Raw genomic sequence first — 17,500 nt, 5'->3', positions numbered from 1 at the left:
AAAGCAGTGTAAAATGCCTTTAAATGTCATAGTGGCTGCATTTGTTTCTAACAGTGTGCATGTAAAATAAATGCCTTTTGTACTAGACTGCAATGTGCATAAATTATTAGTATAATTATTATTAATTAAATTTATTTATACTGTTTTACTGATGTTGACTTGACCGCAAGACAGGCATTTTTGCAGGCTGTCAATATTATCCACAAATTCACTCCTCACAGATGTAAGATTCATCGTACAGGTGCACTAAGATTATGATGATTGTTATTGAAGTTAGCATGCGTTCATTTTATAATCTCATTTGATTGTGTGCAACTTTGATGAATAAGGGTCAATATGGACTTGTTTCCTGTTACTTGTTTCTAGGCCTAATCTTTGGTGATAGTATTCCATTAATTTTGGTGATATTACGTTTGATAAAGTACATCTTTGTTCAGCGTTTTTATCTGTTTTGTATAGCCACCTCACTACTAATGGAAATACAGTGAGGCTCAGGAGACAAGAACCAGTATGGAGCATCAATAAGTCTTTGATCTTGTTAGTTTTAACACACCAAACACACTTTCAGCAGCTCACTTAAGCCCCCCAGCCCCACAGCCCCACAGGACTCAAGATTTCTTTTCCAACTTGGAGATTGATTTTTCTTATCTGTATAGTGATAAGCCTTGGTTGCTTGTTCTGCTGTCTTCTTCTCATGATGCTCTGATGCAGTCTTTTGAACTTGATTGAAACGTTTCTCTGTCGGCCCGTTCATCCTCGGCTCATATCACATAGCTGTCCTTCCTTTGATGCCATCGCGTGTCATGTTCTTGTTGAAAGATCCCCAGAAGCTCCGGTGGTGTTGTCCTCTCCTCCATCTCCCCTCAGTCCTGTGTTCTTGAGCATTTTCTGAAGCTTGTAAGAACAGCCTTTCTACTTCTCTGAAGTCTGAAATGTGACCGTTTGAAGTCAAGGTGCCTTCAATGACTCTGCCTGACATCTGCAGTCATTCAGAACCGCCTGAATGTTCGTCACTCACTGGCCGCTCTGGTCCAGATGGTGAGATGTGAGGCGGCGTGAAACCCTAACCTCACACTTTCAGCGCTGGGGGCTAGAGGTCTCCTTAATGGAAATCACTTACTGGATTAACATGGACTGTTATTCACTTTCTACAGTGGCCTGAAAGTCTGCTTCAACATGCTTGTGGCCCCATGCTGGAATGGCCTGCAGGAGTAAGGGTGGCTTGCCCAGAGATGGAAAAACACTCCATTGTCCAGTGTGCAGAAGTGATGAGGTGTGTGAATAATGAGGCCACCAGGGATCCCGCCACAATGGCTACAAACTGGGCTGGGTGTGCTCGTTTGTCTTTATAATGCAAGGGAGTAGTCGTAGTCGGATGGTGCTCATGAGCTTGAGCAGACATCGATCTACACTTGAGGCTTGCAAATCCTGGTTCTCCCTTGGAAAGGGTTATCCCGTCTCAGTCTTAAGGATCTGCTGTCCCTGCATGCAGGTCTGATCAATGTGCTTTTACTCCTTAGCTCAGTATCAAGTCTCTCATGAGTTCAATTATGCTTCGGAACAAACTGTGGAGGTTATTGTCCATGGCACTGAATGGAGAACCACTTCCCCAGACTGACCAGTGAGTCCCAGAACCTTGTAATAGGCAGCGATGGGTCCACTTCAACGATTAAAGATAGAGGCTCGATGATCTCAATTGCTGTTCTAACAGGGATGTAGCCTACAGCTTAAAAGTGGACCAGTGACAGTCAGATGGGCTTGATCTGTTTTCCAACCCTCTTTAAAAAAAACCCAAAACTTTCAGAACAGAATTCTGACATTTTGTGGTATGCTTTTAAAGATATTGAGCTTTTTTTATTGGAGAACCTATAAAACTTGATCTCCCAGTGTTTGTTTGGACTGTCACAGCTAGTGGATGTTCCACCCACACAGTGGTTCTTGAGGGGTTTTTTGAGCTTTACAGTTTTGTAAAGGTTTATGTGGCATTAACAAGTTTTTACTCTGTGACAGTCAGTATGGCAACATGTGCTGTTGAATGGTGTGCATGAGGAAAGTCTCAGTGAGGAATGTTGGCTTCATTTGGCTGAAACATTTGCATCATTTTTTTTTTCCTTCTCAAAATATTTTTCACGTTTTTTTCTTTTGTTTTTGTTTTGTTTTGTTTTGTTTTGTTAGTACTCGGTCTTTTAACCAAAATGCAGTTTGATTTTCATTTTGCCACATGCCAGCCTTTTCACTCTCGCTCTCTGGAATTTTGTTGCCAGCATGGACATCCATGAGGTCAGCATCAGAATAGTGCACTGTGTGAAGGTTATTCTGACTAAAAACATTTTCACTGTTTGAAAGGATTTGTTAATAAGTGGCGGAGTGGAATTTAACTTGCATAGCTGGTAATTAGGCTGGTTTTGATTCCATGACTGTTGTTTTTTCTAAGGTTGTTGGTGGGCAGGGCTTCATTTGTAAATGGTGACAGATCCATCTATCCAGGATAAATGCTGGGAAGTACTGGCACAGTTTACACCCTGGTGGTGGGATTCAGGTCCAGTTACAAGGGTTCCACACTTGCTGCTGTGGTTCAGGTCAGCTTGGACCTGAGCTATATTGAAGCACAAAATTTACAGACCTAATTAAAACTGGGCTTGTCGCACTTTAGTAGGCTTTTTTATTCAGATCTTTAAGCCAGAGGCCTCACCAGCACAGTTGTGGCACATAAGTTTGTCTTCCCTCTCAACAAGTCTTGATGGGATTTCCTCTAGCTGCCCTACTCCGCTTCCTGTTGTTGAATTCCTTTGCTCCCTCAGCACCAAGCTGAAAGGGGAACCTCCCAGCTTTTAAACAGACTTTATCACGAACAGTGCTACTGATTGACAAAAGACACCTTGATTAAGGTTTTGTTCTTAAATATTAGTATGTTTTTACTTCGAGTTCTTTTGCATTATAATTTTAGAAGGGGAAGATGCCACAGAATTGCCTCTCAAAAAAAAGGGCATCTTTTTTTGTCTGTTACATTGACATCATAGCTTTACATTTCATTAAGCGAATTTGGGCCAGAACATTCAGATGTCTTCAAGTGAGCTCCTACCCACTGCTTGCTATATTGGAAACGTCTGGTGAATGGTGGTGCTCTAAAGCTGTTCCAGATTACCAGCCTGCAAACTCATTTATAATGGAGATGTTATCTCCATCGCTGGAGTCTCTGGTCTGCATCATTCAGTCCTTCCCCGTAACACAGATAAGTCACTCGCCCCAGGCATTTGCTAGTGTCTCTCAGCTGTAAAGGCATGCTTGGCACCATCCAGATTTCTAAAAAGCTAGGATATTAAGCTTGCTTAGCAGTAATCAATTTTCATTTATGGTTATATTGGCTGCAAAACATTGTGATTTGGTCTTGAAGATTTTACAGAATGCTTATTTTTGTGGGCCTGAATGTAGATGCATTTTAATGTTGCTTCTGCTGATTACACTGATGGCAGCTTAAACAGCTTGAAACTCAGATCTGCACTGCTTTTTAATTACCATATTGGCCTCAGCAATTGCTAAGGATAAAAATAGTTTATTGAACCTAATTCTGCTGTTGATATTCAGAAGCAAAAGCAATTTAAATATGTGGTTCTGGTTTTAAAGGGTTTAGTGAGAGACCTCATTTAAACTGTGCAGTTAGAGTTGAGATACTGCTACCACTTGCTGAGATCTTTGATTGAAATGCATTTTAGGAGTCTGTGAATTTAAGTTGGGCTGCAGCTAATGATCATTGATCTAGTGACTGCTATTCAATTTAAAAATATAATTAAGCCATTATAACTTTGGTAGTTTCCTCTCATTTTACCCCCTTATAGCTCAAAGTTCCATCTTTGTGGCAACAGATTTGTTTTTTAATGATGCAGCAAAACAGTAGAAGGCATATCATGACCTAAACCTCCTGTAGTTGCGTTGCAGTTTGGCAAAGTGATCGTGCACAAACCATATGAATGTTTCTACAGCAATTTTCTGTCAGCTTTTCTGTAATCGCTGTTAACTAATTGACTCTTTCCACTAATTGCCAACTACTTCCTGGCCATACTAGTATTGAGCAATATACCAGTTTAGCATCATCTTAAGATATTTTTTTTTCTTATACTTTATACAGGAATTCGTAAAATAAGTGCTGTTAATCTGACATATACAGCACAAAATACGCTTAGGTTATTCCATTTAGCTGAATGGGTAAATCAGGGATGTTTCAGTAATCCCTCATTTCTGCTGTGAGGTCAGATGCAATCTGAGAGTTTTTCCAGTTTTGTTATTGAGAGAATGAGAGATACATGGAAGGAATGGTCTGCCTCTTGGGGCTAGCTTAGCACTGACACTAGCCTGCTTGTTATTCGTTGGTTTCTTCTCACACGGCCTGTCAAAATGGGTTTACCTAAGCATCTACTATAGATTTTATTGAGAAATCAACATGAAAAAAAAAGCAAATGTGTACTAAAACTGCAAGAAAATTGAATTGAACTGCAATATAGTTTTTGGCAATACCACCCACTATTAGGCCATTGCGTCAAATTTTGTCCCTTCTCAGGCCTTGTTCAGAAATTCTCAGTATGGCTGAACAATTTGAGGAAAATATTTATTTGCGGTTTTTCCTTGCAGTTCTGATTTAAATGATTGTTTCTTTAGATTAAGCTATATGCCTTTTTTCTTAAGATCAGCGCTAGACTGTGTTAAGACCACACTAATGTAGGCTGGTTACAGCTCTTCAGATTCGAAAATGAAGTTTTTCACATTGTGATTTCTGTATGAAGACAATCATTCAGCCCTGTCTGTCATGTTTGCGTTATTTACTCCACCTGTTGCTCACTGTTAGCAGATGCAGTGTATTCGTGTTGCTGTTGCGAAGAGTTGGACATTATCTCCTCTCAGTTCTGCCAGCGTGTACAGGATTAGCGAGAGATTGAAAATGTCCGCTGTTCTTCAATCCGCCCTTCTTTCCTGCAAAGCCTTTGACATGAGTGTAAAAGTAATAAACCAGGGTTTTGTTGGTCTCAGCTGACTGATCGAAAGCAGTGTATTGCTTTTGATTGGATCCTGGCCTCGCTGGACCGGAACACTGATCTGTCTCCTTTGTTTCAGGATTATTTCTGGATGTAAACCAAGCTCGTACAGTATTTGGTGCATCTCTTTTTAAATAGGTCATGTATATGTATGCTGGTAATCTGTGATTGCTTTTGAAGTGTGCAGATATTGAGCCACTGTGGAATGTCCTGAACCTCAGTGTGGTTAAACGTTACCCAGATCATCTCTTTGGTGTCACCATCTGACGTCAAACTGTTTTTTTTTTTTTTTTTTTTTTTTTTTTTTTTCTTTTCTTTTTCTCACATTTCTTTGTGAATCAGTTTGATACTTGCTGTCATCAGTCAGAGAATTAAAGAACAAAAAGAAAAGTGTGGTTTGATTGGAAAGTCGAGTCAGTTTGATATTTAGATAGATGCGTTAAGGAACGTGGTCATAACCTTTGTTGGGATGCTGGGTGATTCCCTCAAGCAACCACTGTGGTGTATTCTAGTCATTTTTCAGGCTGCCACTGTCCTCAGAGCGCTCTCAGCTCTGTTTCATTTCCCGCCTGCTCTCCTGCCCTTTGCTGTTCTATCACATTTTCTGGCCACTCCAGCCACTTAAGTGAAACATCACAGTGCAGCAAGGAGGGCAGTGCAGAGGTGGCCGGCTGGACAATCTGCTTCAGCCTGCAGTTTTTAACTGCTCAGCTCTGCTTGCTCGTTCGTGTCTCTCTCTCTCTCTTTCTCTTTTTCTCTTTTTCTCTCTCTCTCTCTTTCTTTCTTTCTTTCTTTCTTTCTCTCTCTCTCTCTCTCTCTCTCTCTCTCTCTCTCTCTCTCTCTCGGTCGGTCTCTCTCTCTCTCTCGGTCGGTCTCTCTCTCTCTCTCTCTCTCTGTCGGTCTGTCTCTCTTTCTCTCTCTCTCTCGGTCGGTCTCTCTCTCTCTCGGTCGGTCTCTCTCTCTCTCGGTCGGTCTCTCTCTCTCTCTCTCTGTCGGTCGGTGTCTCTCTCTCTCTCTCTCTCGGTCGGTCTCTCTCTCTCTCTCTCTCTCTCTCTCGGTCGGTCTCTCTCTCTCTCTCTCTCTCTCTCTCTCTCTCTCTCTCTCTGTCGGTCTGTCTCTCTCTCTCTCTCTCTGTCGATCTGTCTCTCTCTCTCTCTCTCTCTCTCTGTCGGTCTGTCTCTCTCTCTCTCTGTCGGTCTGTCTCTCTCTCCTTACGTCTCCTTTTTTCCTTACTACTTGCATACTCTCCCCTTTTTTCTTTCTCCCTCATCTCCTCCTTTTCTTTCTATTTCTTGCTTTCGCCCAATATGTCTGTCTCCTTTCTTGCTCTGTCTCTCTTTGTCCTCTTTTCTTATCTCTCATTGTCATTCTTTTTCTCTTTCCCTCTCTTTGCTTTTGTTTTTTCCTTATTTCTCACACACACCCTCTTGCGCTGTCTGTATCTCTTATTTTCTTGTTTTTTCTTTCTTTCTCTCATCTACTGTGTCTCTTCCTCTCAGTTCCCTTTCTTTTACCTTCACACTACTTTCTCATTGTTTTCTTTCTTTTTTTCTCTCCTGTATCAAACTTTTTTGTTTCTCTATTTCTCTGTTTTCCTTTCTCTTTTTTCCATTCAACTTTTTTCTTTATCTATCTTCTTCCTTTTCTCTCCTCTCATCTCTCTTCTGTTTCTTTCCTTTCTCTTTTCTTTTCCTTTTATTAGTTGTTTCTCTGTGCTCAATCATTCTAGATCTCTTTGTCTCTCATTCTGTCTCTTATTCCAGCTGTGTCTTTCTGTCTGTCTGTCTGTCTGTCTCTCTCGTTCTGGTGCTCACTCACATTGTGTCTATTAAGTTAAGCGTGATGTCTGCTTTCTTCCTTTTACTATTGCAGTCTAATTAGTTTCATAATAGACTTTCCTATTTATCCTTATATAGTTCTGCATTCGTCTTCAGTAAAATGCTGTGCAAACATTTTTAAAATGAAAGTCTGCAAGTTTGACTTTGATGCTCTTATGATTCGGTAGTCAGATTCTTGCCTGTGCAGCTCTGTTCCAACACTTACATTTTCAGTGGTTTGTGACGAAAGTTCTGTGGGCAGAAAACTGCTGCTTTGTGTCCTGCTAGCATGCAGCACTCTCGCTGATCACATTTCTTAGTGAGCTAGAAAAAATTGCTCTGATTAAATGTTTATGGATGTGAAAGCGCTGCAGTTCTCTAATGTCCATTATGTGTATAATTCAAGATGGGAAATGTGAAAGAAATGGATTATAATGTCTGTTTCATACATTTCTGAGACAATTGCAGCAGCTGAATTGGACATCCTGTGGCCATTCAGAATTATCAGCATCAGACAGATTACGATATAATTACAGCAGCTGGCTCTAGGCAGATAGTGTTGTTCCTTTTTTATGTTGATCTCACTGTTTTTTTTGGTCTCACATGGCAGGTGTTCTGGGCCCTCATTGCTCTGTGCAGTTTTAAGTACTCCCCACTCCAACAGACCTGGTTTAAATAAAGACAGGTTTGACAATTTACTAAATAGATGGATCAGATGTGTAAGTACAGGAAATGCTTGAAATCGATTGAGAACCCTAATCATGTTTTGAACATACTCGCTGATCAAAATACAGCTTTAAAGTCATTCATTAGTAAGTAAAGTTTGGCTTTTTGTCTTTTAAAATATCAGATTTTGATCAACCTGGAATTATTGACTAATGCAGCACACTGGAGGCTGTGCGATGTCAAGGGGTCCAAGCACTTCTTGGAGGTTTTAGCTTTTGACCAAATGGTACTGCGCTTCTCTTTGTCTGTTTGGAACACGAGACCTACCTGGGGTTAGACACCTGCCTGGCCTGAGAGGGCTCTAGGGACAGCAAAATACTCCCCCCAAGTTGGACAAGCCTTACAGAAACGTTAGCAAATCTCATTCATTCTAATGAGAAATCAAAGTGCACAGTTTTTTGGGCATGTTTGAGGATGGAAACTTCTGTGCCCCATAAGAATTGTCTGTATTGAAGCTATATGTTTCATTACAAAGAGAACATAATTTGTCCTGTTTAATTGGATTCAGTGCAGTACAGTGTGTAAACAAAAAGCCAATGCCCAGAATTTTCGATGGCTGGTTTTGCTAATGCATTGTGTCTGGGTGTCATAATTTTGTGATATAAACTGTATGTTGTGAAAAAGTATCAGGATATGAAATTCTCACTGTTCCCTAGATTACTGGGTGAAAGGAAAAAAATCCCTCTCGTGGTTAATTTCCATACAGTTACCCAATTTTAGAGGACTCTGTTACCAGTGTAGGCCTGCTCTGTTTTGCAGGAACTCTAAATAAGCATTGTAGTGGTTCAAACTATAAGTTTCTATTTAGCTGGGTTTTGGTTGGCTGTCCGGCATTGTACCTTCTTCAGAAAGCGGTCAGGATTGAAACACTGCTATGTAACATTATTATTAATTTATAACATTAGTGTGAATAGGTGGAAGGATATAAATGTTTTGGTTTTTGTGACGTCACAGAAATGATTGCATCAATCCTGGCTGTCTTTGCAGCTACATTTCTGGCTATATAAACTATTTTGACCAGAATGTGTGAAGCTGTATTTTTGAAACTACACTCCAAAACTGAAGGTACTAAACTGTCACTGGAGTGGTACTCTTAAGGGTACATCTCAGTACCTTTTAGTCAGGGAACATAATGGTACTGTAATCCTTTGAAATTGTACACATGTAGACAAAATTGTTGGTACCCTTTTGTTAAAGAAAAACCCACAATGGTCACTCAAATAACTTGAAACTGATAAAAGTAATAGTGAATAAAAAAAATACTGAAAATCAACTCATGAAAATCAGACATTGCTTTTGAAGTTCTTGTGGTTCAACAGAATCATTTTAAAAAACAAACTTATGAAACTGACCTGGACAAAAATGTTGGGACCCTTAACTTACTGTTTTGTTGCACTACCCTTTGAGGGAATCACTGCAATCAAGTGATTTGTGTAACTCTTAATGAGACTTCTGCACCTGTCCACAGGTATTCTGGCCCACTTCAGAGTAGTCCAATGCTTTACTCTTTGCCATTCTTGGATGTTTTTAGCTGTGTGTTTTGGGTCATCATCCATAACGTGCAACTGAGACCAAACTTTCTGACACTGGGCAGCATATTTTGCTCCAGAATGCCTTGATAGTCTTGAGATTTCATTGTACCCTGCACAGATTCAAAACATCCTGTGCCAGATGCAGTAAAGTGGGCCCCAAAACATAACCGAGCCTCCTCCGTGTATCACAGTATGTACAATGTCCTTTTCTTTGTATGCTTCATTTTTGCGTCTGTGAACATAGAGCTGATGTGACTTGCCAAAAAGCTCCAGTTTTGTCTCATCTGTACAAAGGACATTTTTTCAGAAGCTTTTTGGCTTGTCAATGTGCATTTTGGCAAATTCCAGTCTCACTTTTTATGATTTGCTTTCAACAGTGCTTTCCTCCTTGGTCATCTTCCATTAAGTCCACTTTGGCTAAAACAGTGACAGATGGTGCGATCTGACACTGATATACCTTGACCTTGGAGTTCACCTCTAATCTCTTTGGAAGTTGTTCTGGGCTCTTTGGTTACCATTCCTATTACCCGTCTCTTCAATTTGTCATCAGTTTTCCTCTTGCAGCCACGTCCAGGGAGGTTGGCTACAGTCCTGTAGACCTAAACTTCTGAATAATATTTGCAACTGTAGTAACAGGAACATCAAGCTGCTTGGAGATTCTTAAAGCCTTCAACTTTAGCATTTCTGTAATTTTTCTTTCTAATCTCCTGAGAAGACCCTCTCCTTAGCTTGCTGTTGTCCATGTTCAGTTTGGTACACACCATGATACGCCCTTTAAATAGGCAGACTGACCGGTTACAAGTTTGAAGACAACTGGAATGCTAATTACTGGACACACTTTAGTTTAACATATCCATATGGTCAAATTATCAATCTTTTCTAGGTGTACCATAAGGCCAGTTTCGTGAGGTGTTTATTTATTTATTTTATGATTTTCAATTATTTTTTTTTTTATTCATTATTACTTTTATCAGTTTCAGTTATTTTAGTGACCATTGTAGGGTTTTCTTTCTTTAACGGAAGGGAACCAACAATTTTGTCCACAGGTGTATTTTGTAAATTGTGTTGACTCCATACACAAACCTCGTCTCCAGGCTTTTAATTTTATTGTTGTCTTTTAAAACATTAGGTTATGGAAAGAGACTAATGTACTTTTCACCTGCAAAATAACTTATTTACAGTACATAATTGGACCTTAAAACCGCTGCTGTAGCTTTGAGGGAACGTTTACGTTTGTTTCTACCTTGAACAAAAAATGTACCTGCACAGAACCTGTATTTCTAACAGTGTATGTCAAATTTTCATTAAAAAGTGGGAATTTTTCCATGATTTTTCCCTCAAATGATACTCATTTGTCTGAGAAAAGGCACACGTCTGATGTGACTATTTTCCTGTGTGTTTTTTTTTTTCCTCTCAAGGTAACATGGGTAGAACAGCAGGTGGTGAAGCAGAGGAAGAAGAGGGATATTTACACCGAGCCAGCTGACCCCAAGTTTGCACAGCAATGGTACTTGGTGAGTGAAAACATCTTGCTGTGATGGGTGCGTGTATGTGCGAGAGAGTGAGAGGTTACAGTGTTTGCTTCAGTTGTTAACACTGTGTAACAGCTGGTCCATAAAAGACGAGAGTTCCTTCAGATCCGGCTAGGAGGAAATATTCAGTTTGGATCCACTGTTAAACCGTGAATTATGCAACGATGAACTCACTGACGTAGCCACCCAGTCGAGCTTAATTCTTAATCAGTGTGGTATGCTTTGCCTCCTTAAAAACCTGAGTACAAACAAGTTGACAGTGTGACTTGGTTTCTGTCCCAGTGGCGGAACTGTAGCTCAATATGCAGTTTTAATGCTTGGCATATTTTTCTGTCTTTCATTTAACTTTATGCTCTATATACGTTCTCTTAAATGTCAAACATACGTATGCCCACTGACTTGAATTAGTTTGAATTAAATATGTCTGGGTGAGGCATTCAGGTTTGCAGCAGAATGTTGTCTCCAAGCTCATTATCCTGCTGAAATTGTTGCTAATTCTACAGGCACCAGCTCAGTTGTTTCTCTCAATGTTTGGCTAAGCTCTGTAGTTAAGACCCTGAGTCGTCTGTGTAGTATGGATGTGCTTCTGTCATATTAAGCGCTTTTTATTGTTTTTTCTGTTTCTGGTAAGGGAATAAACATACACTGTAGCAGTGCAGTACTCATTAACATGTACACCCTTGCTTACATGACCATCCTAACACATAATTCAGAGGCTAATTTTAAAGGATATAAAAAGCCTGAGATTTTAGACCCCCCCCCCCCCACCACCCATTGAGGTTCATAGCACAAGCAAAATAATTAATGGGGGGAAAAAAAGGAAAAACAGCATTGTCGTTCAAGTCAGAGGGAGACCATCAACCAAATTAGGACATTGCATTCCATCTAATGAACTGAGGAAACAATAGATGGTTTTGTCTCATTAAGTACAGTGGCCCTGGGTTGTGATTTGAAGCTTGAAAGTCTGCTCACATCAATAGGGCAGTGCTACTCCAAGCTGCAGTGCATCGCCTCACTCAGGGCTCGGCATCCCAAATGTTAAGAAGATCCATTTTGTCCTTTCAATGAAAATGTAACCACCTTGTGCTAATTTCAGTATGTGATAATGTACTAGTATGGGCTAAGAAACATAATATGAACGAAAACACAGACTTACTTTGCTCTGCTTTAACCTTTAACTCAGCTATAACCGCTTTTCTCATGTCTCCGGCAGGAAATGTTACCTCAAAAGTAGAACAGTTACTTGTAAAAGTCTCAGCGTGTAGCTTTTTATGCGGCTGAAGACAACTTCTCATTAACCAGCTTTTTCTTAAAATTTTCCCTTTCCACCTTAAATGGTGCCTGAGGTGCCAGAATGTGACTGCTGCTCCAGTTAAGGTGGAACGGACAAATTAGAACAAGAAGCTGCCGAATGAGAAGTTGATTTCAGCTTTGTGATTTAAAAAAAAAAAAAAATTTGTTTTGTGTTTCTTGCTGCAGATTAAACATATTAGGAAACCAGCTGGAGTGATAAACACAGATAAGTCAGTTTGCCTGCAAATGATCAATTTTCATTTTAAATCTTTCTCTTTGCCTTTTTATTAGATACTAGCCTGGTGAGATTGTTGTCTGCATTGCTATGGGGACCAGCATTCTGAGTGCCAGTATTCAGGGTTAAAGGTTGCTGAATTGTTGTACATACACCTGCTGAGTTTAAGACCATTTGTTGTTAAAACTGTGCTTGAACGATCAGCAGAGCTTTATTTTGCAAAGGAGAATTATTTTATTAAAAATCTCATTCTGCTGGTGAGCCACAACAGGGCAGTTAAAAAAAAAGCGACATGCGGGTCCAGAGCCACGTGTTGCCGACCCCTGGTCGAACTTCTTTCAGTAACTTGATTTAAAGGCTGTCTAGGTGTTCCTAATGCAGGCATAATGTGTTTAAAAAGCTTATATCGGTAATTACAAGATCATATTAGGTGTTAATAAAGTGACATAAGATGCCTTAAACTGAAGTGACTTCTGTGAAACTGAACTGTTTACAGGCCAACAAACAAGGAGCTCAAACAAATGAGTCATTCTAAGATGCTTGTCTGAGAAACACAAGAGATTATCAATACCTTATATTTGCCAGCTCCTGAATGATTGAATCGAGGTAGTAGAGTAGCTGAAATTTCTTATGTCGATTGACACACACACACACACACACACACACACACACACACACACACACACACACACACACACACACACAGATAAAAAGAAAAAAAGCTGTTGGGATGAACTCCTCATGGGGGGAATGTAAACCCCAATTTCTAAACATATTTATCAGGCTGTTTAAATGCAATTTATTCAGCAGTTATTTTTGTAATTACTTCCATTGTAACAGCTGCACAATTCAGTCTTTTTAATGTGTCATTTTTAAAAATGTGCAATTCTGCTGAATCATAAATTAATAAATAATTTGCTTCGAGTGCAACGTTAAATGTTGAGTTTCTGAGACGTATGGATGTATCAGCATAGCTCTGGTCAACACGGTGATGAAATAATTGACTGTAATCACAGTATGTAGTGGTACAATCACAATATGATATTCATGTTTTGTGGACCTGCTATTTTCCCCATCTGTTCTGCGCACATTATCAGAGAACCTCTTTTTCTGCTGTGATTGCCTAACCACTGTTCTTCAACTGTCTAGGATGCCATCATGCCAAACATCAATATTTTAACAGCAGCGACAGAAACTGACTAAAGGTCAGCACCTGGAATTCATCATCGGAATTAGATGCAATTCATTTACTGTCCTCTCAGTTCATCTAAGTTCTACCTTTTCAGTTGGAATCGGCACTTAGAGAGGAGGTCTTGGATGGTTGAACCCAGGCTAACCTGTTCGGCTGCTGTTTTTCCCCTTCATACCCCTACGAACCCCCCAGCCCCAACCTCCGGGGGGTGGGGGTTCACTGACACGGTGAAGGTAGAGGAGAGAGGAGCCACACTGCAAAATAAATTCAATTTTCTGCTTAAATAAGCCCAGCCCACCATGTGAGCTGCAGCACCGGTGCTGAGGCAGAGGGAAGGGTACTGAGGTCAGTTCCCCGCAGTCCTGCGGAGGGCGGGTAGGCAGACAGACGGCCATTTCCATCCAACTGGAGGTCAACTCAAGGTCCCTGGCCCGTGACGGAATGAGGGCTGCAGCTTGAAGCCCCTCAAGTGTAGATTCATTATAAAATGCTATGAAACAGTTCTCTGAAGCTGCTCACGCCTGGAAATACCAGATAGTTTCTACTGCAGAATCTCTAGAGAGTTAGTATAGAATGAAGGCAGGCTCACTATGGAGGTCTTTATCTTAAATTGGAATCTGGGTGTGTTAAGTGTGCTTTTGTTAATGATAGGAAAGTGGTGAATCTCTGCCTATGTATTAGCATGCGTGGGCATATTGTCTTCTCAGGATGATAGTCATCTAAATGAGCAAGTGCAGTAAGTACTTCATCCTAAGTATATTCCATTTTAATTATATTCTGTGGAATACTTTTTCTTTTTTGAGTATGTGATGCATTGCTCTCCTTCTCTTTTCTACTGGATTGTCTTTATTGTGCAGCCTGTTTCTTACTCGTTTTGTTCTACTCACTGGTGGAAAAGCACTTCTTTTGAACCAAATAATACAAGTTCATTTAGTGTTTCATCCTGAGTGTATTCTGTGGCACCTTGTTTATAGTCTCAGGGAACATTTTACACTGGATATTGAATATGCATCATGGGGAATCTGATTTTAAATGGATGTCGCTGAGTAAAGGTGTGAACTGGGTACAATGCATCTCGGAGGCGAAATTGTGATCCCTTCACTCAGACCACCTTTAAAGATGGTTGGAATACGTATGACCACACGGCATGTTGGTGCCTTGCAGGATCATGTTAGATCAACTGTGTCATCATAGCAAGGAGACTGATGTATTTTTATGTTATTGGGTTGAATTAATTTCATGTAAATAAAAGAACACAGCACATTTACTGAAAGACGTGCAAGTCTTATGAGAACAACAAAAAATTTCTAACATCTTATTAGTGATATAACACATTTAGACAGCAGCGGTGAGCATCTGTCACAGTTTTTAGGCCATTAAGTATGAGCAGCAAGGATGGCTAGTCAGTTGTTTTTTATATTTTAGGCTTGTATTTTAATACAATGGAAAAAAAAGACAACTAAAATATTGATTGCAATTATTTACATGGCAGTTAATGGTCTGCCACAATATCATGGTTTCGGTAAGTCTTGTTAATGGAAAATGTGAACAGGGTCTCGTTCTCTCTGCAGTCATTATACAGCAAAATCATGTGCTACCTGGCTTGGATGAAATATAGACTTTAGGATGTAACTGGCAGGCTACCATTTGTTCCTAGTGTTTAGCTTGTTTTTTTATATGTGCTCACATTTTGGGTAAAATAAAATTCTCAGTCTCTCAGTTCTTTTATCTTTTTATGTAAAGAAGCAGCGAATTCAGATCCAGTTCAGTAAGGATCTGATCACTGACGCAGCAGTGTGATATAGTGGCAGCACCGAGCAGCATCCTGCTCTAGTCCTCTGGCATCTGTCGCAGTAGGCTTTAATCAAAGAATTTCTGGGTCCAAACACGGAAAACCTATTGACTTGTGCAGTCTGGCAGCTCAAGTCAGATTTTTCAGCGTATCAGATTTTGAGCAAGATTTTCTGCAGGCTGTAACGTCCAAACGCCATATGAAATCTAGCTTTTTACAACCGGGTTCCAGCCACCTTTTGAAGCTGGTTTTAAACCTGATTCACATCCGATACCTGGATGACTGCTCAGATCTGATTTTTTTTGTGTTTCATATCAGTCCTATAGCTTGTTAGCAGTCTGTTGACCAGGCCAGCCTACACTTGTCACATCTTTGTGCTGTAGTTTATAAGAAGTAAAACACTGCTGTGAAATATAGCATGATTTACTAATCTTTAATCTACCTAGTCAGTGTGTCTATGCATACATTTATTTATTAATTTTTTTTTTTAATTGTGGCATCGAATGTGGATGTTATTCCATCAAGTGCAACTACAGTCTAACCATACAAATCAGATTTGGTCACTTCTCGGTTTAAAAAGCCAAATATATGGAACTAATTCAATTTGCCCTGCAGTTTTTCTCATTACTGAAATATTAGTTTGGAGTACTTTTATTGAAATATGACGTTGTATTTCTAAATAGAGGCTAATGAAAGACTTAAGCATTCAGTTTCGAAAACCAGCAGGAGCTCCCCCTTCTGGATGGTTTCAGACATGAGCAGTCAACATCCCATAGTATACATCATACTATAGTAATTACCCTGTTTTGGCTTTCTTATAGACTTAACACACTCTCAGAAAAAAAGGTACGACACTGTCACTGGGGCAGTGCCCTTCTCGTCACTGTGGTGGTACCCTCAAGGACACATCTCCGTACCTTTAGTCATGGAACATAACTGTACCATAATCCATTGAAATTATATTTTCTAAGCTGTACTGACTCCACACACCCTGTCTCATCACCAGGCTTTATATTAAATGGTTCTGTTTTAAAACATTATTTTATAAAAAGATACAAATGTCTACTTTTCCACTGGGAAATACTTATTTAAGGTGCACAGTTGGACCTTAAAACCACTGTTGTACCTTTGAGGGAATGTTTACACTGTTTTGTACCTTGATGAACGAATCATGTACCTGTGTTGTACCTTTATTTCTAACAGTGTGGTTTAAACAGTGTTTAGTGCTGGCTTTATTAACTATCAACACTATTCTTAAACACTTACATGCACATTGTTCTTTAGCCCAGTATAAAATGTACAGCTTTTAGTCATGTGTGCATTCTTCTGTTAACATATGTCTGTTAATGAACTCCTAGTCAGTCACAGTTGCACTTTCTGAAAATGGATATATAGAGAAAGTCGTTGCTGTCGGAAGAAAACCTTATCTCCATTTTTGGCATTTTTCAGTTTTTGACATAATTTGAAAGTATCTGTTACTCTTTACATTGTTTGTAAATTTTATGATGGATGGCTTAAAAGAAATTACTCAAAATTACATGGGAAAATTTCTGGTTCCATTGACTTACATTGAAAGTAAAGTATGTTTTTTCCTTCTCCTGTAAAGTTACTATTTTGGAGATACAAGGTTTTCTTCCGACAGCAGCGATGTGTTCACTGTATTGAGTGTATAATGCATTTCTGTTGTTCTGTTTTCAGTACAATGGCAACCATCGTGACCTCAATGTGAAGGAGGCCTGGGGGCAAGGTGTTACCGGACAGGGCGTGGTGGTGTCCATATTGGATGATGGAATTGAAAAGAACCATCCAGACCTGGAGCGTAACTATGTGAGTTTAAAAGAAAAATCTACTCTTCCTCCATTTTAATTGACGATCCAGAGTATGGGTGTAGTATGATTAAATCTACTCACAATATCATGATCACCTTGCATGATATGTATTACATAGAATATTTCGATTTTTAAAAGTTGGAACAGCTAGTTCACCAGCAAAACAGCAGTGCTGCGTTAAATAAAATGCTGTCAAAACCTGAATATAGTCCCCCCCCCCCCTTCATTCGCTGCATATCACTTTGCCTAGTATGGTTGTGCCCGTTATGCTCTCTTGGACAAGTTTTGAGCCCATGATCTGACATCAGGCCAAAACTTCTGACAGTTGTGCCACCTGAGAGCCCCATTATTATCAGCATCGCACAGATGTTTAGATTTGATCAGTATCTGATTTATATATGTGTATGCGCCCAACACCCCAACAGATTTGTCAGAAAAACTTTTTAAAATTTCGGCAACTAAAGTTTCCTTTTAGAATCAACATTTTCTATGGGATACTATACTACAAAATACTCCCACAAATGT

The 17,500-nt window shown here is 39.7% G+C and overlaps 1 protein-coding gene across 3 annotated transcripts in view; it reads left to right on the top strand.

Moving 5' to 3' along the window:
• Positions 1-17,500, top strand: part of furina (furin (paired basic amino acid cleaving enzyme) a) — a 125,612-nt gene that overhangs the window by 61,538 nt on the left and 46,574 nt on the right. For all 3 annotated transcript variants that reach the window (XM_017699537.2, XM_017699534.2, XM_017699535.2), the window contains exons 4-5: positions 10,521-10,616; positions 16,845-16,973. In XM_017699537.2, coding sequence (XP_017555026.1) covers positions 10,521-10,616; positions 16,845-16,973 — 225 coding nt within the window. The remainder of the gene's footprint in view (positions 1-10,520; positions 10,617-16,844; positions 16,974-17,500) is intronic.

The sequence above is a fragment of the Pygocentrus nattereri genome, chromosome 15 (assembly GCF_015220715.1).
Source record: "Pygocentrus nattereri isolate fPygNat1 chromosome 15, fPygNat1.pri, whole genome shotgun sequence".
Classification (NCBI taxonomy): Eukaryota; Metazoa; Chordata; class Actinopteri; order Characiformes; family Serrasalmidae; genus Pygocentrus; species Pygocentrus nattereri.
This window is presented reverse-complemented; position numbering and strand designations above follow the sequence as displayed.